The sequence below is a fragment of the Rhipicephalus microplus genome, chromosome X, assembly GCF_043290135.1.
Source record: "Rhipicephalus microplus isolate Deutch F79 chromosome X, USDA_Rmic, whole genome shotgun sequence".
NCBI classification, from domain to species: domain Eukaryota; kingdom Metazoa; phylum Arthropoda; class Arachnida; order Ixodida; family Ixodidae; genus Rhipicephalus; species Rhipicephalus microplus.
In genome coordinates, this window is record NC_134710.1 from 194,026,310 (window position 1) to 194,049,047 (window position 22,738).

Genomic DNA, 22,738 nt, shown 5'->3' on the forward strand with positions numbered 1-22,738 from the left:
CGGCGAAAATAGGAGGCGAGGCCAAGGAAACTGCGAAGCTCCTTTGGTTTTTCGGGACGCGGAAAGTGAAGGACTGCAGAAATCTTGTCAGGGTCGGGCCGGATGCCATCTTTGTTAACGACATGTCCTAAGACCTTGATAGATTTGCTAGCGAAAGAGCATTTCTTAGTGTTTATTTGAAGCCCGGCGCTGGCAAGGCACGTCAGAACTTGATCCAGTCGTTCTAGGTGCTCAGGAAACGTTGACGAAAAGATAATAATGTCGTCCAGGTAGCACAGGCAACTTTTCCATTTCAGACCGCGCAGCACGGTATCTATCATGCGCTCAAAAGTCGCGGGTGCGTTGCAGAGCCCGAAAGGCATCACGTTGAATTCATATAGCCCGTCGGGGGTTGCAAACACCGTTTTATGCTTATCGTCTTCATGCATGGGGATCTGCCAGTACCCAGAACGCAAGTCGATGCTTGAAAAGAATTCCGCGCCTTGTAGGGAATCAAGGGCGTCGTCAATGCGTGGCATAGGGTACACGTCCTTGCGTGTGATCTTATTGAGCGCCCGGTAGTCCACGCAAAAACGCACAGAGCCATCCTTTTTGCGGACCAAAACAATGGGAGACGACCAAGGGCTAGATGAAGGACGGATGACTTCCCGTTTAAGCATGTCCGCAACGTTTTCTTCTATAATTTTTCTTTCAGTCAGAGACACGCGGTAGGGTCGGCGGTGTACGATAGATGTCCCAACAGTTTGAATTCGATGTGCTGTAGTATTAGTGCGGCCCAGCTTAGACGAGCAAATGTCGAAAGAATTTGCATGTTTCTGTAATATTGCGAGCAGCTGCTGCCTCTGTGAATATGTCAATTCGCTGCTGATAGTGGTGGTAAAGGCGGAGGAAGAAACATGCTCACCGAGGCAAGGCTCTTTGGATGCGATGGCCTGAAGTGGCGTGACAAATACAGGCTCGAAGTCAGCAACAAGGGCCACAGTAGTGCCCTGTGGCAGTAAGATCTTCTCCGGTGTAGAGTTGACAGCGGTGACAAGTGCCGAGCCATTGCAAAAACGAACGACACCGGACGGAAGAACTATACCTTTGCGAACGCAAAGTGGTGACGGTGAGACCAATACATCCCCGTGATAGATGTCGTTGGACGTAATGCTGACAATTTGCTCTTGTAGTGGCGGCAGTTCGATGTCTTTCGCAGCGACCAGACGAAGTGGCTTCTGATTGTCGTCGTCAAGCATGTAGTCCGTGTCAGCGAGGTGAACGACGCGTTGTCCACAACAAATCGCCGCGGAAGCAGATGATAGAAAATCCCACCCTAAAATTAGTTGGTGAGAGCAGCGGGACAGGACAGCAAACTAGACATGATGGCGGATGCCGTCGATGAAAACACGCACAGTAGAAAACGCGGAAGGGCGAATGACGTTCCCCTGGGCAGCAACTAATGTGGGGTCATCGTAAGGCATCATTACTTTCCTTAAATGTTCACACAAATCAGCACGTATCACAGACAATGTCGCACCTGTGTCCACCAAAGCATCGACTCGCACTCCTTCCACTTCCACAGAAACCATGTTACACGGGCCCGATGGAGGAATTTCAGTTCTGATTCCGAATGCAGTTTTTCCTCCACAAACTGCATCACTTAGTTTTCCGAATGAATTTCAGAGGTGAATGAGGCGGGCCGAAGTGGAGAAGTGGAACGGCGGAAGGGCGAAGGCGAGCGGCGTCTCGTGTTTCGGCTGTTTCGTGGTGCAGTCGATGCAGGAGGAGATGGAGAACGGTGCGGGGGAGACGAATAACGCCGACCTTGATAAGACGCCACGGCGTACAAATCCCGTTCACGCACGTCGTTCCGACGCTCATCTTGCTGGCGCATTCGGCAGAAACGAGATATGTGGCCGCGATAGCCACAGTAGTAGCAAACAGGGCGAGACGAGCGCCACGGTGGGGAATAGAAGACATTCGGGGCACTTGTAGATAGCGTGGTCAGGTGGGCCGGAGGGTCAGGGGTACGGAATGGTAGTTGACCGGGGGAGCGGCAGCAACTGACGCGTAGGATGGACGCGGCAATGTCGCGTGGGCGTCGCTGGGAGGCACGGCAGCAACTTCAGGGTACGTGGGTATGGGGCGTAAAGCATGTGGCTGTACGGGCGCAGAGCCAGTCAGGGATGTAAGTTCCTCCCTGATGATGTCACGTAAGGGCATTCCCGAAGGCTGTGTAGGTCGTGGTGTAGGAGGTGTGAAGCCCATGGACCGCAATTCTTCGCGTATAATGTCCCGGATGAGGTCGCGCAGGTGGCCATCTGACGTGGAGTGGTGGTCGCCAATGTCTGGTTGGAGGCGAACCGAGTCCAGCGCATCAAGGCGCTGGCATGTCGTCACGACATCAGCGATGGTAGCTGGGTTTTGCACAGCGAGTGCATTAAAGGCAACAGGCCCAATGCCTTTCAATACGTGGCGCACTTTGTCCGATTCCGGCATGCATTGATTGACACGCCGGCACAGTGCGAGGACATCCTCGATGTATGATGTGTACGATTCACCGGGATGTTGTCGGCGAGTATCAAGTGTCCTCTTCGCGACGGCGGATCGAATGTCCGGGGTGCCAAAAACGTGTCGCTGCTGCTGCTGGAAGGTAGCCCAGTCAGGTAAGTCAATGACGTGGTTAAAATACCATGTCTTTGCGACTCCGGTCAGATAAAATGGGACGTAACGCAGTTTGGCGGCCTCGTCCCACCGATTAGCGACACTTACGCGGTCGTAGTCGTCGAGCCAGTCTTCTACGTCTCCTCCACGACGACCAGCGAAGAGCGGGGGTTCCCGCTGATGTCCGTGTATGTAAATAGGAGGGGCAGCTTGCGTCGGTGCATGGTTGATGACATGAGCGCCGGTAGGCTCGGTCTGGGGCATGCTGCCTGACAGTGGGCGCAATCGGCGGCCTGAACGAAGCTCCAGCGGGTAGAGCGGGCTGCGGGAGGTAAGAGGACCGAAAATCCACCTCCACCACGTATGAAGTCTTGGTAGTCTGGGTCGCGACAGCGTTTAATTGAGGAAAGACCTCGCAAAACGAACGGGCAGAGCCAGTACACAGACGATGACGATGATGATGAACTAGAGTGGCAATGAGGACAAAGAGACAAGCGCATGATGGTGATTGCGATCATGCAGGGATGAGGACAATGCAAGTAACAAATGCCCACAATATATATATATATATATATATATATATATATATATATATATATATATATATATATATATATATATATATATATATATATATATATATATATATATATATATATATATATATATTCATGAGTAAGAAATGTTTTGCCGAATTTTCTACTCAGCTTAAATGCGAAAAAAAAGGCATACGCTGTTTAGAGAAACAAAAAAAAAGGTGTGGCAATGATTCATATTGTGTAAACTCTACGACGGAAAAAGCCGTACGCATGCGGCTGTGTTTAGCAAAAGTAGAAACGATTCGTAGTATAGTAAGTGCTCCATTATATATGCGTGAAGGTTGCAAGCAGCTCTCCCGAACAAATAAAAGAAAAACCGCCAGGCCTGCGCAGAACGCGGAGAGCATTTAAAGCGAAAGCTGAAAGAGCAGCCTTTTTAGAGCCCATTTTAAACGATAATGGGGCAACTACTGCAATCACATTTGCGTGGCACCCATTGTGCTATGAATTGTATGAAGCGTTCGCTAAGCCAATATTCGTCATTCTTCGAAAAAGTCTGGTACTCGTGCCACAGAATGTAACAGGGGTGGCACACTAGGCAAGTGCCCCCCCCCTATTCCCCCCTCCCCCCGAATTTTTTTGACGAGGCATGGAGAGTATAAAATGGCCATATTAAGGCGGTGGCATTAGAGGCGCGAAAATGGGTTATTTTAGCGATTCACGGGCCGCTCTAGCGTCGCTGAAAAGTCCTATAAAACTCTTTCTAAGCGCTTCCCTGTTATGTGAGACCTTGAAAGAACACGCAGAAGCGAGAGAAATGAACCACTTGACTGCATTTCAATGGATACCAGAATATGACGGCGCGTGCGACCACACCTACCTCTGGCCGACTGGGCTCGCCCTACGCCATCTCCTGACGCCGACAAGAGCTCTCGCTGAGTGGTGCCCCGTCCTCGTACTTGTCCGACCTTGTTCGTCTTTCCTATCTTCTGGACATGCCGCTGTCCCTGCGCCACGCTCTCTCCTTCCCCCCCCCCCCCCCTCTCCCTACCTTTTAATCCTTCCTTACCCCCCCCCCCCCCTTGTGAGCTACTGTTGAGGTGGTCTCTCCCGGAGAGACAGTTACGGGGCTCACTTTTCTCTTCTTTTTTATCTAAAAATCACTCCCCCCTCCCCCCTAGGAGGAGAAGCCCGTGGACACAAGGAGCCTGTGCAGGCTCCTGCTCTCCCCCGTGCCTATAACCTGAGTAGTGCAAGGGCCATCTTGTCTGTCCTCCGTCGAGTGTTTTAGTTGGCTTCCGCGAAACGTGTTTTATTTTGCTTTTACGTCTCGTGTTTTATTTTGCTTCCACGACTACACCAGCGAGTAGGAGGCGCAGCACAGGCTTTCCCTCCCCTGTGCGCTGGGAGAGGGTGTGTCTGTGTCGGTGGTTTCTTGCTGGACGCTGTAGGGGTACTGCTACAGCTGCGAAGAGAGGAGGCAGACCCAGATGGGGTGTGGTTGCCGCTACATTTGTTTTAAAGACGATATTTTTTTCTTGGAGTACTTCGACACACAGACAAAAAAAAATTTTTTTATGGCCAACTCTGGACCGTCCGGCAGGCCGAGGATGCCGCCCGAGTCCAGGGACTACGAGCCACCGCCTAAAGCCACCGAGATCAAATGGTGGTCCCCATTGTGTTCAATCAAGTCTTTTCTCTCTCTAAGGATTTTAACGGTTCCTCGATGCTCGCGCCGAGGTGGAGTCTCCCTTTGCAGGGTGGAGTCTCCCTTTGTAGGAGTGAGTGCTGCCTTTCGATCGGCGGCCGCCATTCGGCTCCCCAGTCTCGTTCCGGCTGGTTGAGTGAGACACGTGCGCGGTGTTTTCTCTGACAAAATGTCCGGGTGTCGCGTGCCACAGTGCACAAACCACTCGCTAAACGACTATAGGATGTTCAGGTTTCCGAAATAGTCGAAAAGGCGACTCGTGTGGCATGTAAAAATCAAGCGCGACAAGTGGCAACCCATGGACCGTTCGTGTCAGTGCAGCGTAAGTTAAGCCATTTCAGCCTTTCGAGAGTGATAACCTGAAGCGCTGTCACACGGGCACTTTTGATCGCGATCGCGCCTGATGTGATTGACTATCTTACACTAGCCGCAGAAGGACGCCAATCAATGTTTAGAAATTTGATTACGATGGGGTTTAACCGTGATCACCAGTGCTCCGGGTGCAATACACGTTCATCTGCATGCTGTGTACATACGTATATAACTATTTACTTTTAGATAGTACAAAATGCGTTGTCTGAAATGCGAAGCATTCCTTAGCGAACTTTGCTGACTTTGAGCGTGTCTGTCTGTCTATCTATCTATCTATCTATCTATCTATCTATCTATCTATCTATCTATCTATCTATCTATCTATCTATCTATCTATCTATCTATCTATCTATCTATCTATCTATCTGCTTACGTTTGGGTGCTCTCGTGGTATTTGGCGTGGACCAAAATTAGCATGGGAGGAAAAGACGGTTTGACGAACATGACGCGCTGGTCAACTTCGGAGATGAATAATGTCACAATCGCGTCACGTACGTCGTCAAACACTTCCCGCCAGACAGTGGCACATACCCACGGGCGGGTATATGGCGCTGGTATGCCGGTATGTGCCACAAATGATTGACACTTCGTAACAACCCAGGAACGACGAGAACACACATGAACAATTTCAACGCGCGAGCATTAAGAAATACCCGACATCGGTAGCGTCGAGACAACGAATTCAAATATTAAATGTCAGGGTCCCAGCTGGAATCAAACCCAAGCATTCTGCGTGGCAATGAAGCATTTTACCACCAAGCTACGCCAGGTCTCGGAACTACTTATCAAATAGACACTAATCTTCATAAAATGTCAAGAGTAGTTGCAGTGCTGCCTACCCAATTTTATAAACATTGCATATGTACTCCTTTGATGCAGCCGTCACGTCGGGTTAACGTCAATTGTGGTTAATTGCCGTGCGCTTAAGTTGATTTATGTAGCAGTGTCCAGGGCCAGCACCCTTGCGAACATCAGCGCTTCATAGCAGCTTCTGGTGTTGTAATACGCATGTTCCATTTGGCATCGTTGCGCAAGTGCAAACAACTGGTTGTATGCAAACATCTGCAACTCTTCTAGATATGTCTGGGCGTGGAAATTTTGTGCATATATCTTGCGTCATTTCATGACGTGTCCTTCAATAATAATAAAAAATTGCAACACGGTCACCTTCCCTCCGCATGCTTCGCATAACGTCGATTTCCAGGGCCACGCCACGGTGGTCTAGTGGCTAAGGTACTCGGCTGCTGACTCGCAGGTCGCGGGATCAAATTCCGGCTGTGGCGGCTGCATTTCCGATGGAGGCGGAAATGTTGTAGGCCCGTGTACTCAGATTTGGGTGCACCTTAAAGAACCCCAGGTGGTCAAAATTTCCGGAGCCCTCCACTACGGCGTCTCTCATAATCATATGGTGGTTTTGGGACGTTAAACCCCACAAATCAATCAATCGATTTCAATGTTCGTGGGATATGCCATTTTTTTTAATCGCTTGTTGTACACAAGCTACTACTGCGTGAAGATGTGTGCCTACGCTGTGCGCTTGTTGCTATCGATGCCTTAGCTATTTGTCTTTGTAACATCACAATAAAAGCACGCTTTCCGTCAGTTCATTGTCAAGGAATATTTTTTCACTGTCCCTGTTTTCTTAGAAAGAAACCGACACTGCTTCACTTCTTTCTTATATGCCCATTAGCTTCGCCTGCAGCAGCCCGCCAGTCGGGTTGGCGAGCCCAAACGCGCTTTGACTGGCGATATATAGCGGCTGCCTAGAAAAGACATGCGCTGCGGATAACTTGCAGGAAGTTATAGCTCTTGTTTTTTGAAGTATATTTAAGTTATCATCCAAAGAAGCTGTGGCATTTGAAATAGCCGTATAAAGCTGTGTGGTCGCTTCATTCGAACGATGCACCCCATCTGCCGGAATCTTTCTGTGACGTACAAAACGGCATGTGTGAAGCCGACTGTGCCAAGTGTTCGACGACTCAAGTAATTCAGGCTGTTAAGCCGCGGCTTTTCTTTCTTTGCAAGCGTAGAGGTTGTGTTTGTATTATACTGTGAAAGGTAAGAAACATTTTTAGCGAGCCGACGTGCGGTTATTTCGACAGAGCACGTGCGCATGGCGCCATTACGCCCAGCGTGAAGAAGCGCTCTTGTACCCCCCCCCCCCCCCCGAAAAAAAAAAAAGCCCGGCAATTCGCAGAGAAGACCGCAGCGATTACGTTCTATGAATTTATGTTTACGGAGACAAAGCGTGATGGCCTGCATCTGCCTCTCGCTATTGAGCGGAAAGTTCGATAAGGCATGTTAGATAAAGCCGAGCACTTTCACGGAAAAGATTTTGTGTACTGCGTTGGGGCTTTTCGGGAATGCACACAAAAGAATCGGCGACTTTTGTTCACACCAGGTGCCCCGCTGCGGTGGTCTAGTGGCTGAGGAACTCGGCTGCTGACCCGCAGGTCGCGGGACCGAATCCCGGCCTGGCGGCTGGATTTCCTATGGAGGCGGAAATGTTGTCGGCCCGTGTGCTCAGACTTGGGTACACGTTAAAGAACGCCAGGTGGTCGAAATTTCCGGAGCCCTCCACTACGGCGTCTCTCATAACCATATGGTGGCTTTGGGACGTTAAACCCCACAAATCAATCAATGTTCACACCAGGTGGGTAGGCTTTTTCCAGCTGTCTGCAGCACAACGGCGGCGAGAATGATTTCGTCCTTATGCTGTTCTTCTGCGTCGTTTATTCGGACGTCTCTCATTCTGATAGCGGCCGTGATGTGCTGAACTACTGCTACACGATTTGCTTGGTTCCAGAGAGCGGCAGAGTCACTCAAAAGAAGATACGGTAATTGTAACTAATGATAGTCGAGCAAGCGATGCGTGCAGGTGTTGCAGCGTTCTCGCATCACATCAGATCAGTCACTGCACCCCGTGCAGAAAAGCACGCGTAGTGAAAGTGAGAATTAAGGATACAAAAATATCCGAGGTTGAAGTTGCACCTATTGAAACAAATTTGTTATAAATAATTGTCCGGTATTGATTCTGTGAAAGTAGCAGGCCGCACAAACCACGGTTGTTGTGAACAGTACTGCTGTTGCGGCAACAAAGCTCATGGATACCCTTCAGAAAGGTAATCGAACATCGTTCCCTTCGGTCACTTGATACCATTCTATAAGCCCGTGTTCTCATATTTGGGTACACGTTAAAGAACCCCACGTGGTCGAAATTTCCCACTACGCCATCCACTACGGCGTCTCTCATAATGACATGGTGGTTTTGGGACGTCAAGCCCCACACATCAATGAATCGATACCATTCTAGGGCGATGTGTTGTCATGAATCGTGCGCGGTAGTCCGCGCAGATCGAAACGTCACCTATCCGCCGCGCACCTTCGTGCGCAATGTCGCGTTTGCCCCAGCAAACATAATTGTACGCGACATGTGAGAATGCTTCAAATTACTGGTTACTATCACTAAATTTTATAACTGATGGTTTACTAGAGCCATGCACTCTATTCTGCCACCGATATTATTATCGAAGGAAAAGATACATTGTCGACCACATCGTTTAGAAATAAACGTGGCAGTAATTTTATCCTTTGTAGCGATTACATTAGGTTATAACCACAGGGATGTTTGCTCTGCTGTGTGTGCGTACATAATGCAAACAAACAAAAAATATTACCTTGTTGGTTATCTTACTTTCGGCTCCGAGACTACCTGATTGCCTGACTGCTAGCTCGTGTAGCATTTTCATACAATATTTACTATTTGTTTTTTGTGTTTTACTGAAACTTCATTGGGTGCTATTAAATACATAACCAACTAACTTAAAGGTTCTGCTGCGAGGTTCTTGGCCGATCCCCCTAAGTGGGCGAGTGCCAGCAATGCAGGATGATCACAGTCATCAAGACGGAGTGGCCTTTTCAAGTTCGGCGTGAAGAGCCAACCAAAAACATCCGATTGCTGCGAGAAGACGCTGTGTAAAAGTGTAAACGCGCAAAACACAAAGAAAATGCTGGTGGCGCCCACATGGTGAATTTCCTTTACCAGTCGCCTTGAAACCATGGATTTTGACGAGGTCAATTCAGGCCTACGTATTTCCTAATGAATAAAAATGAAGTGCATTGTCACTTGACATACTAAGTTGCGTAATATGTCGTGCAGCCAATATGAACAAAATACTAGAGAACCGCATTGCAACCGGTCACGTTATTATATGAGATTTCAGCGGGAAGTTTGAAAGTGAAACTCGAGACATTGGTGCAGCGTTCTCTAGAACCAAAGAAGCTGATGTAGTAGCTTTCGGCAGATAAGTTTATTGTCATAACGTGAAGGCAATCATATGAGCTTTCAGAAGTCAACAGTACTTATCTTCCAGCACAAAAGCATTCAGGGATGCTGCGCGTCGTCTTCCTTTGGCGTGATAAGAGGTAAGGTGCCGCGCTTTTTAAGCAGCATAGCGCTTTTCATTCGAGCAACGAAGCGTTGCGGGTTCTCGTGGAATTCAATGAGCAACGCGCGCTTCAATAACAAGTTCTTATCGTTCTTCTCAAGGATATAGGCGCGCATGTCATCGAACCACTTGCACGTGCTGCCCTGACAACGGGCGATCATGTCGTCTTCGAGCCTGTCGACGAGCTCATTCGCGCGCTGCCTCCGAAGCGCCATTTCATCGAGCTGGTCGACTTTCGCGGCCATGGCGGCGACACGTTGGGAGCAGAGCCGGGAGACGCCGGTTGCCACCGGATCATTGTCTAAGCACAGCGGGGTGGTAGTGACAGCTGCGTCGGTGGCGTTTTCTTGGCGCGCCTGGGCGTCGATGGCTGCCGCTACCACAGATTTGCACAGTCGCACTCTCGAAGCGAGCGAGTCGCGCAAGGCTGAGACCCCTGGAGTCACGTTGGCGAGAAGGCGCTCGCTCTGCTCCGCGTTCTCGCGGACGCGACGAAGCCGTTTTTCTCGCTCCAGCAGCGTCCTCACGCGCGCGGCTAGCTTCTCACGCTTGGCTAGCAAGTCCTGGACATGCAGGCAGTTGCGGACCCCGTCCACGTCCATCTTCACCGCGAGAGTGGCGCAACGCGCGAACTCTTTCGAAAGTATTGTCTCGTTTTTTTCCAGGCCGTCGCGCACTTGTTTCTCGACAAGGCGAGAAAGTGCGACACGCGCTGCTTTGAGCAGTGCACCGTGCAACAACACGGGGCGCTTCGCGTAACGCGCGTCGCTTGACGATGCAGTCCACGACTCGACGTCCATGTACACGCCAGTCAATTCGCTCACGAGCACGGCGCAGTATTGTTCTTCACTGCACGCCTTGTACTCGGCAGCTTTGCCCAAAACAGGTTCAATTCGTCGGATCAATTCCGAGTATTCTATCGGAGGCGAAGCGTTGTCGCCGTTTCCGGGGCGTGTTCCGAGTCTCCGTCGAAGCGCGGCGATATCGATACGCTTCCTGGTGCACAACTTCTTTTCGGCGTCCAAGTAAGACAAAAGAAGATCAGCTTCGGACTCTGTCGACATCGTATCATCATGAGAGGAGGCGACCACATCGACGACGTCGCTCACCTTGTCCACGACTTCGTTGACGAAGCTTTTTGTCCCACCTGAATCACTGACGACGCCGAGCCGATCTAGCCTTGCTTGTAGCTTTTGTTCAGCACGAATCAAGTCGTCCTGAGTGGGTTTGTAGACGTCCATCTCCGGGTGTCGGTTAGCTGATGGAATTAGCTACAACGGGTTATGTAACAGACCTCTCAACAGGCGGTGCAGCTTGATGCGTACGGCGATGGCGATGCCAAAGGTAATGTGGGCAACATTAGCAATATCAGTGGCGATAATCTCAAATGAGATGCTGAAGACAAAATTATGTTGTGAATCTGCGAAAATATTTGAAACAAAATATTTTTAAGTCACTAATTGTGGCAGTGTACTCTATTTAAAAGCGCAATTGATTTGAGTATTTAAATAAGGCAGTGTCTTCTGCACCGCGCGGCGCAGCAGCCATCCTCACACAAAAGTGGCTTCTGCACCGCACAAAAGTGACGTCACTTTTAAAAAAAGTTAACGTAAAGCTATTCAAATGTGCAAATTATTACTTTATTATGCAATAAACTCACAAAAGTGTCATTAAGCCAGTGTGTAACGTGTTTTGTGCATAAATTATTAACGCATTGTATAAAAATGTTTGTTTTGTATAGTGTTTTTGTAATATTAGTATATATGGCTCAGTTTAACAACCAAATAAATTATTTGTTGGTTTATAAGTATTATTAAAAGGAAAATAAGTTGATTTTTTGTTCTGTGCTTGAGGGTGCAGCGGGTTTGCCCCTGGTTTCGGTTTGGAGCGTATTTTGATCGGCAGAGACTGCTGCGCCGCGCGGTGCACAAGCCACCCCCACACAGAGACGGCTTCTGCGCCGCACAGAAGTGACGTCACAAAAATTGTCACGACATACGTCGTTTTTGATTTAGCGCGTTGTTCGAATTTACCGAATCGGAACGTGACTCAGCAGACGCTCACTTGCTGCTGCTGGAGTACGGCTGGTTGCTGCTTCTGCGAGCTGTTTACAGGCCTTGTTCTGCTACATATTCGCAAGCCTCGAACATCATCTTCATCTCAGCTCAACCGCTCATTTTCACTCCTATTTTATATTTACTAACGTTGTTTATATCCATCCCAATACGTATTTTTGTGATTTCTCGCTTATAGGCTGATTTAGCAGTATCCGTACGCGGCCCTTTCTTTGGTCATCCGTGTTAACGTGCTTCGTATCTGTGTCATAGTGCATTTGCGTAATTGACAGCCGTGTTTTAGATTCAATATTCACTTTCTTGTTTCTTTTTTTTTCATGGTTTAATTCTGAAATGAAAGTGTGCGCAACATGACGCGTGTGTTAGTAGCTAGCGATTCGATGGTGAAATACGTGGACCAGTATTTCCCATCGCGCCGTGGCTTGTCTGTTAGCGTTGCCGCACACAGAGGAATAAGGATTGAGCACTTCCTCTCAATGATTGCTGACAAGCTGGCCAGTTTTGATGTTGTCATTGTACATGTTGGCACGAACAACACTGTTGACAGTGTCAACATGTGCATGGACAAATATCGCCAGCTCGCTCAGGGAATCATCGAAAGCATTCCCACGTTGCATGTAGCTTTTTCTGCCATTCTTTCTCAGGGGCAGAATCGGTACCGCGAAGGGGAACAGTTGTCTGATGTTTGTCATTTGAATGACCACTACAGGAATGTGAATGCCGCACTCGCACAGCTTTGCCTGGAGAGGGGCTTCACTATCCTAGATAGTCTTGGGGACAGCTAGCCTGGATTCCTGAGCACCACGTGATTTACATGCCGGGCTCTTGGTGTGCTTGCGGCAATTTCACTAGCTTAATATACAGCGAAATTTGCATTGCATACCACTGTATGATGACCATAAATGACATTTCTAACATGCAAATCATAGTATCCACGTCTTAATTGTACAGCATGGTTTCCTCCTTCCTGGCTGCTTTGCATTATGCATCGATTCCTGTATACTGTGCATGGGAGCTGTCGTTACTGTACTGGCCTCAGCCAGTACAGTAACCCATAAGCAAGCGAGTTTCTGTTTTCGCCTCTCTTAACACAGTTGTACTGTTGAGACTCTACGGACAGCAGACGCAGTATCTCGAGCAGACATGAACACGGTGGTTCAAATAACAGACGCACGTTGGATTTTTTTTATCTTGCAGGTTCATAAATTAGCACGCACGCATGCGCAACTAAACAGGTGGAAAATACGGTGGCATGCTTGTTTATTCACAATGGCACTATATGGAAACCAATCAGTTTCTTGGTCCAAAAAATTGTGGGCAATCATTTTAGTGCAATATGCGACCTCTTTCAGTATCATTGCAAGAAAATTTTTTTGCTGTCTTCAGAACCGGTTTAATGTTGCCATAGTGGGTATAACCTAGGCTGACTAAAAAAAAAAAGAGCCATCAATACAATACTGCTCAAATTAATGAGAACAGACACTAATGCCAAATAACATCCAAGGGGATGTTATTTGTTGCAATTATCATACAAGTGTGAAGTGGCAAAAAGACAACTTGCTGGGACCGATAATTGCTACAGATAACATCTCCTACACTTTCCTTGCCGTTACTTCCTGTGCTCATTAATATTGTATCTAACAAAGAAAAACAAGTTATTAAAATACCCTTCTTTCTTTAATAGTGCATGGATTGTTCTGATCTGCTGCTGGTTGCTAGAAAAGAAATGGTGCTTTTTATCCACTTCACTGGCATGCATTTTTCTGTTACGATATGCATTTTAGTGAAAGCAAAACAGCAAGTCTGCACCCATTCTGACAATTGTATCAGTTCTACAAGATATACAATAGCGTCACACACCAGGATAGTTTAGTAATTGTGTCAAAGAAACATTGAGGTTGATGACCAAGTAGTTTTTAAGAATAAGGAGTGTAAACGTAAAAAAATGTGCAAGTCTGGGTGTTGCACAATTTGCTACACCTGAATGCGAATAGATGGCAACATCAAAGTCAAAGTGCCAAGTTGCGACACGAACCTTTTCTTCAATTCATTCATGCCGAAGAGAGCATCTGAATAAGTGAGGCGTAAACCCGCAAATGCTCATGGTAGGCGCCGTCTGCATCAGGTTCCAGTTCAAGGTATTTTTTTTATTCATATATTTTTTATTCAGGTATTTTTTATTTTATTGTATCCGTGGCGCCCTGTTCCGCTGGCTGCATTTTTGGAGCTGTAGATACGTCTTTTCTTTTGACTGGGTTGCAAGCTAATTGCTCACGCAATCATGGTTGATTCTGCAGCTGTCGGTTGCTCGAGTTCGAGTACCAAAGAGAAAAAGATGTTTAGATTCCCTCGGAATGAGGATAAAATATGGAAGTGGGTTTTGTGGTAATAAGGACAGGCACGGTGAGTGGTATAGCCCTTGGATACCTAAGGTCAGACAGGTGATATCTGTCCCAAATCCTGCGTGGGTGGTTTTGTTTGTCTGACACATTTGGTATTTACGTACAGGCGCTCCCAGCAAAAATTCACGGCAGGTTGACTACGTGCCATCGACATTTTGGCATGACAAAAGAGGAACTGAGGCATCAAGACGGAAGCACGAAAGACATTTGAATGTGTAGTTTTTCATCACCACAATCACTATATACGCATCTACTACAAGCATATGGCGTTTATGCTAAAATGCACGGCCGCCACGTAACGTGCAGCCAGCTCTGATCCTCATACCGAAAAATGCGTGGCACAGCAGCCGCACGACATCAGGCCAGCGACGACGCTGCGGAATTCATGGACACAGCATTTGTCAATGACGTCAACTGCAGCGATGTATATGCAATCAGTCAGTGGTTCTGACGGCGACGACCTCACACCAGTAGGAGAAAATGATGTCAGTAACGTTATGTAGGCAAGAAAATACTATTCTACTTATAGAACAGCTATGCAGTATGTTGCTGGTAATTTGAAGAGTTTTTCCAAGCATTTATTTTAGTAGTAAGCTTATTCATACCTCATCCAGAGCACATTGAGCAGAACAGGTAACTGCGCATAACAAGCACGGCACCTGATTATGAAGCGAGTGTCGTCTTGGTCAGCTTGTTTACCGACACGATGCAATACGTAAACGATAAACAAGCTCGACTTTGCTAAAAGAAGTTGCCGCCGACATATTTAGCTTTTTAAAGCTTTGTCAGTGCTGTATTATAGTCGAGGTCATCACGAACGATCACGAACGAACGATTGAACAGTTTACCAGTCTGTTGCCGTTGAATGCGTAGTTTCAGTAATAAAGGATGCCCCTTTCACACAATGAACATTGATACGAGCTGCGGTGCAACTACGAATGCAAAAGCAGCTGAGCACCCCCAAAGATGGAAACACACAAAAATAAGCACATTAGTGGACACCCTGCATTAATATACAAGTGTAAAATAGTGAAAAGACGTGACAGCCAAGTCCACGCCACTGTTTATTCCGAAGAAACGCAGAAACGTGACAGCATGTACAGTCTGTTGTTTGCCACTTGAAAATATTTCACGACAGCACATGCTTTCTTTTCGTGGTCAGTCGTAGGTGCGGCTATGCTAACGTGCTCTAGAAATTCGCAGCATACACGTTGGGTTGCTATCAAGAAAAAGAGCTCACCGATACCCAAGGAGGGACACAGTAGACGGACGGAGAGCCATTAAACCGGAAGCCAGTGCAGACCGCGTGCATCCTACAAGTCTTTGAGAGTTTACATTTCACCTTTAGAACCACCTTTTCCGCTCAGTTGCTAACAAGTCAGACCATTCATCTTTTGAAGTGGTCTTGCATAACAATCTATAACATAAATTATTTACCACTCTCCTCTGTACAATGTTTGGCATTGAGAGTATATTTAAATAAACTATTTATGTTTAGGCACTTCGATGATGCGGTCAAATTAAAATGTCATGCTTGCACTTGTTTGGAGGGGCATACAAAGAAAATTTAATGAGCAAAGTTCAATTAGAGTGACTTGTTTTAAGCAAGAAAATTTTTATGTTGAACATCTGCTACGTCCTCAGTTGTCAGTTCCTAAGTACGTTTAGCTGTACCACGTGCTTTTTGGGGGCAAAGGAAAGCAGCAGCGATCATGCGTATGGTAAGATCATATGATTCTTTTTGTATTTCCACAGTTTCACGAGCATTCATCGGATTTCTGCATTGCCACCGATTTACCAAGTTTTAAATGGTTGTAATTAAAGTCCATAAACACTAGGGATACACTTTTTATTCTTATTTTTCTTTTGTTGTTTGCAGCTCCTCTAAATGCAACTTGCACAGATCATGTCTTGGAGCTGTTTGTTGCTTCAGTTCCTCACACTTGGATCTTCAGCAAAGGTGAACTTTGCTCTGAAGATCACAGCGCTGATTGAGTGCACAGTTTCCGCAGGTCGTCCTTTGGCCACATTCCTTGAAGGCCTTGCATAACATAAGCATTGTGAATGCTTTACATAGAGAGCCTGTAAAAAAAAGACAGAGCAATAAATACCCAAAAGGGCGGTGCCACCTTACAAATAAAAAGGCATCACTCTCACTCCCCAAGACAGTACATTAAATATTCAAGACGACACAAATAAAAGCAATTAAGGCCAGATTCATTTCTAGAAGTGATGAAAAACCAGTTAAAAAGCAATTTTCCACTCGTAAACAAAGGAAAAGAAAATCTTTAACCCTTGCATTGTGAAAAACATGTGGCGCATGACAAAGACGTGGACTAAAAAAGCCAACAGGACGATGTGCAGGATAGCGCGTCGTCCAGTGATCTTTCTTATTGTCTTCTTTTGTACACCACTTGTTTAAATAATGTATCACCACCAACGAGCCTATTCTTACATCCTGTCAATTTAACCCTACATAGGTTTTTTTTAACCTATATAGGAATAATTTAACCCCCCCTACTCAGCCTGGTGGTTTCCTGCCAGAAGCAGCTAAAGCGCGTTTTAAATGTGGAGCATTTCTTAGTCGCACAATGTATCTCTTCGGCGATGGCTCGCGTCACGTGCCGGCCTAAGAAGACGCCCGCAAAACTGTCGCTCCCCTCAACCTGTCTCGCCTCGCAAGGATGATGCAGGCAGCGTCTGCTAGTAAAAAAACAACTGCTCGCCCTCTGGATCATGCATTTGGATTTCAGTCAAGTGCATCTTGGCTTTCGCTTGACGTTGAAGGCAACGACTCTTCTTTATTCTATAAATAATAATAATAAAGACGAAATAAGAAGGACAAATGGACGTGGGCCGGGCATGTAGCACGTAAGCAGGATAACCGCTGGTCATTAAGGGTAACTGACTAGATTCCCAGATAAGGCAAATGTATGAAGGGGAGACAGAAGTTCGCAGTATTACGTGGGAGCAGAAAGCACAAGACCGGGCTGATTGGCGGATCATGGGAGAGACCTTAGTCCACCAATGGGAGTCCTCAGGATGGTGATGATGATGAACAATTAAGCATTCCCAAACCATACGAAATTATGCAACATTCACGTGATACCCTCCCCCCCCCCTGCCGCTCTGCGATGCATTTCAGTTCTCCCCCTGGGAAGATGCGAGCGGCAATTTTTTTTTCATTCTTTTTCATTCAACGGAATTTGCAGACTTGCTACATGAACTCAATAGCCACAGCTCATATGCACATTATATAGAGTTGGAGTATAAATATATGGCACTTTTTCCACTTTATGAGGATATTATACTTTGCAGTCTTTCTTTGAAACGAAAAAATTACGATAGCTATAGCGCGAGAACAGAGCGACGACAAAGATACCAGAAGGACACGAGCGCTCGTGTACTTCTTGTCTCTTTGCCGTCGTTCTGTTCTTGCGCTATAACTATCTTCATGTCATACCAACTAGCCCAAACTGCCACACTTCTAAGTTGCAGAAATAACGTAGTGCGGTTAGCACTGTGTAGATGAAAAAGCCAGCTACGGCTCCAATTTCATTTGTCATTGTTCTAAAATTATTTTCCAGAAGTGTTACAGATGTAATTAACCAGAAATATACACTGAAACGGGTAAAGTTATGGCCCCGAAAGAAATTCTCAAAGCACTTTTTAGAAGTTTCTTGTGTGCTGCAGGTATTTACTCAATAATCGAAGATTGGACAGTGCTTCGTTTATGCTGAAGGTATATTTGGCAAACACGGGCCGGGCCCAAACTTTTCGGTCTTGGCCCGGGTACGAGCCATATTTAAAAACCCCAGGCCCGTACCCGGGCTGGGTACGGCGTATTTAAAACCCCGGGCCGGGCTCGGGCGGGCCTGTGCATGGATTTTTGGGGCCAGGCCGGGTCGGAAAAATCGGCCCGTGCAGTGCTCTATTGCCGACGTTTGAATATGTGGTTGCAAAAATGAATCTGTCAAGGTGCAACAGCTTCCTTGATTCCACAGAAGAATCACGAATGTCGGCACATTAGCTTGATTTAGGAACTCTGCTCTGGACGTGATGCTGGACCAAATGAAAAATTTAGCTGAAGTTACCCAAGTGTTATCCTTGAAACATGAGTAATAAGTGTGTAGTTGAGGACGTTTGCTGTTGCATCACCAATAATAATAATAATAGCAACAATAATAAAATATTAATGTTATTAATAAAAGACATGGGTAGCCCGGCAAGCTTCTGCTGATAGCAGTTCTAGCCTAGAAAATCCAGGCGGCCTTCAAGCCGAGCCGAAACGGTGGCGTAGACAGACATGAGTAAAGTTGTGGTTCAAAAGTCAGATATGCTGTGTGATATGTAGAAGCAACAGACATGAAAAGAGTGGATGTACCAAGATGGAAGCTAAAGTTTATCCAATGTGAAGGACAAGTTGCCAAGCAGAAATTTTCTTAGTCTTATTTATGCGCTAGGCTGCCACAATTGTGACAGCCTAGTGAAAACAGGTGAAACTGGTGATTTCATGAAAAAAAGTTAAACAACACACATATGACTTTACGAAACGACGTGTGGCCTCGACTGCCCTCTCTGAACACGCGGAATCTACGGACCACCAATAAAACTTGTGTGTTCTGGACAAAGCAAAAACTTGCATCTTCCCGCGAGGGGGAGGGGGAACTCGAGTAAATGCGTCACGGAATGGGGGGGGGGGGGGGTATCGCGTGATTGTTGCATAATTAGGTAAGGTTTGGGAATGGTTAATTGTCATTTCGTCTTTATTATCCATATTTAGTGAATCAAAGAGAAGCATTGCCTCAACGAGTGCTGGGACACTGTTGGGTTGTGCCCTACTACTGGTTGAAGGTACTGTTGCTTCTATTGCATCTACTGAAGTCAAGCAAAGCGTCAAGTCAAGTGAAAGCCAAGTAAAGACGGCCTTGACTGAATTCCGAATGCCCGATCCAGTGCCTACATATACGGAGTGGTCAGTGAACGGGTGTTCCTGAAGGTCGGACAACCACTCAGTAATTGTTGGGGGGAAAGGTCATTTTGTTGCGTGTGTAAGTAAGAAAAGCAGTCTGGGCACGAGAGTTTTTCCTTTTGGCTGGAAAACAACCTTGCAGGAAAGCTGCCTTGCAGATTTCTGCAAATGGTCAATTTATGAAGAGTGTGCGGACACTGACCCACCTAGTAAGCGAGATGCATCCATTAGGGGGGCGACTCCATAACTTCTTGCCCTTATACTACGATAGACTATGCTATGCTTTATGCTCTCAACTCTTCCTAAGATCGTCCTCACCCTTGCGTCCCTTTCCCACCCTTACTCTATGTGAAGCTATGCTGAGAGCTGCTTGGCACATATCCACTTTGCAGAACTTTCCGCTGAAAGAGCTCCGCTCAGCTGTAACGAAATTCGCGAGGCCTCCGTGGAACACGCAGCAGACTATCACAGCGAAGGGTGGCCTTTTTAAAGGTTATTGCTGATGGTTGAAGGAGAATGGCAATATCTGCCTTTTACATTTTGCAACCCATTCTCGAACATTCAATTTCCATCCAGAAGTGGCATGTATTTTAGTCATCTGGCCATGTTGTTCCTGAAATGCCAATAAAATTACAATGTGAAAATTTGCTTTGGTTTTTCTATATAAAGATATTCAGACTGTATGTTGAGCTTCTTATATAAACCATTTATTACTGGTTATTGTAATCTCAAACAGATTGAAATATTGTTTCAAAGTAAGCACAAGTGCCTCTATCGGGTCATGACACCTCGTTAACTCATTACCCGTACAATGAATTTAGTGGCTTCTCAGGCCCAATGTTACAATTCACCTGCTCTGCGAGTATAGCAGACATCAATGACAGACGAATTTGCAGGGTCCACGACAAAGGCTATGGTCATTCACCTCTCTTGCTGCATTCCTGGGCTGCTTTCTAGTTGGTGCTGGCTGCTTACGCCAGTGGTATTTGAAAAATTGCAAGAAATACACAAACATTCAAATAGTTTTATTTTATGAAGAATATTGTGAAACAGGTGCCCATCTGGCACCTGTAAACAAAGTTTGACGGGGGACTGTGCCCGATGCCGCATCACCCACATCATTTCAGTTCTCCCAGCATGCTCTGTAGGTCACTGAAGTGTGGCCTGGCACATAGCCCAGTAAAAGCTCATTCATTTAAACATTAAAGGGGCCCTGAAACACTTCTTCAACTCACCGTAGAGTGTATTCACTAAAATAGCTTATTGCGACACGAATTCAACGCGGCGAAAATTTCGAGTACGAGCGGAGTTGCAAAGATTTGTCGCACGCTGCAATCGCATACTCTCTTCTCTTGTCTCGACGAAAGCCTTGAAAGCTAAGCAGGGAGGGATGGCAAGGGCAATGAAAATACGCCACGTGTGACTTGTGACCTTGAGCACTTTTTTTCATTCGAATACACAAGTTTTTTTAATGTGGTCGTGCTTTCATGCGTGGAAAATTCGCGGCCTCCCACGTTGATTCCTGTAACGACTGAATGCGCCATGTGTAAATCAGCCAAAGGCTGACAGAAGGCCTTCTACGAGCAATTTTTGAGCTTCCTCCATCATTTGACGAGAGAAAAGAAAGCACTTTTTAGCTGACTTTGGCAATTTATTGTGAATTGCAGGCCGTGTGCTGCGCTATAATATTTGTCTCACAGGTTATCGGGAGCCTTTACTACCAATCCACAGCATTTTCTGAACATACTGAAAACGTGTTGCAGGGCCACTTTAATTAAAACTGACACCCTAATCTTGGCACAGCTTTATGTATTTCAATAGGGGAAAACTACAAATAATTTTAACACGTCGATATCAACAACGGTTTATTCAAACTGGGTGTCTCCTCGCTTTTGCCCACATTTTCATGAATCAGCGTAGGATGATCATCGAAATTACTCAGTTCTTTCATCTGTGTAAAACAAGTGTAGTAATTGATTCCCATGTATAATTTTATGGTTATAAAAGCAGTCTGTCTGCTGCTACTGCTGTATAAGTGGAATAGCAGAGTCCGGCAATATTTGCCTTTAGCCATGTTTTTTTTTTACAAAATTCACTATTGTTTTAAATAAACTAAAAAATAAAGACGTTAAATCTTGATTTAATTAACTCTGCCATGTAAATAAATGTGTTTGGGAACACAAATAGCTTCATATATTTTGGCACTAAGGGCCACTGCTCACGTGAATGCGTCTCTGCTTGTTTGTGGAGTGTCCCCAACTAATACATAAATTCTATTTACTGTTGAAGCATGAACTTAATTTTTGAAATAACCTGCCACAAATGTGCACTGCCATCTAATTAGCAGGAGTGAGTACCGAGGTGCCCTCTCTGGATGCTCGACGAACAGTGTTCCTTTTGCTGTTTGGTTGAAGTTTTGCTAAATTGGCTAAGATGCTATATTGTTAATTTAGTACAGCAGTTTACTTCAAGCGGTTTACCAAGTAGATTAAATTGTAGAATCAAATTCAAGCTGAAAGTAAACAAAACTTGAAAAACAAAAGCTTGCTAGTGTTTCTTGCAGGCTTCGGCAATAAAGGACGCAAAGGGAGTTGGCCAAACAAGCTTGCATATAATGGGCTGTAGCAATACTAGAGAGAACATTTATATAGCTGAAGCGTTCTTCAGAGCTTGTGTAGCCGAGTGATCGTAGCTGTTTAGTGCAGGCGTGAAAGTTCTGCCAAACAGCACGATCGCTGTTGTTGGAAAGGTAAGCTGACTTTTCGTTCATTTCTAATCTCGTTTCTTTTATCCTGCTAGCCCCGGTGAATCTGGTAAACACCGTTTTAGGAAGGCAGGATGTCTCGGCGGTTCATGCGGTGAAACCACTACATCTTTTATTCTACGCTTTCCACGCAATAAATATGCACCGCACACAAGACACTACTGTATGTAAACTAAAGAGGACAGCTTGCACAGTAGAGACCTTTGACACTTCTCTTATGACGTGCAGACTTAGCGAAGACAGAGCACACACAGAACGTAGCCTAGCCCAGTACTGCACTCAAAAATGGCCAGACTGCCAAAATGGCTTGGCTGCCCGGTGATACTTTCGCAACCTCGCGAATCGAGGTGCAGTGCATACCCTGTATTGCGTTGACCCCACAGAGACATGAAGGATACTCGTACATATGTGTCAGTGTTTGCACCCCTAAGCTCCAGGGGAACTTGTCTCAGTATACTGCAGAATGTAGCTTTGAGTATGGCGGTAAATTTGGGTATGTGTTAGTCTGCAGTGGTGCCACAATGCATGACCCGTCTCTGGGCTTTGGGGATGTCAGCTCGACTGAATAGTTGCTTACAAACTCATCCCATGGTCCTTTTGTCGGCCAGTGTGTATTAGCATGAGAAACAGCTGACATGTTCATTCCCTGGTACAGCAGTGTGTAGAAGGCACCAAATGATGACATGTTTTAAAATAATATGAGAGCTGCAAATAAAGCAAACAATGCAATGCATGATCAAGTTCAGCTTCACCGCTATTTACGTGCGCTGCAGAGAAGCACGCAGTAAAGACAAGCACAAATTGACCAAAAT

At 46.2% G+C, this 22,738-nt stretch overlaps 1 protein-coding gene across 3 annotated transcripts in view; it reads right to left on the reverse strand.

Annotated features, from left to right (window-relative positions):
- LOC119180082 (uncharacterized) overlaps window positions 1-22,738 on the reverse strand; it is a 51,146-nt gene that overhangs the window by 20,444 nt on the left and 7,964 nt on the right. For 2 of the 3 annotated variants that reach the window (XM_075878426.1, XM_075878427.1), the window contains one exon: window positions 15,431-16,272. In XM_075878426.1, the coding sequence (XP_075734541.1) occupies window positions 15,431-15,502 (72 nt within the window). In that variant the 5' untranslated portion in view covers window positions 15,503-16,272. Of the gene's footprint in view, window positions 1-2,754; window positions 3,102-15,430; window positions 16,273-22,738 lie in introns of those variants that run through there. The other variant, XM_075878425.1, reaches the window with a different exon arrangement.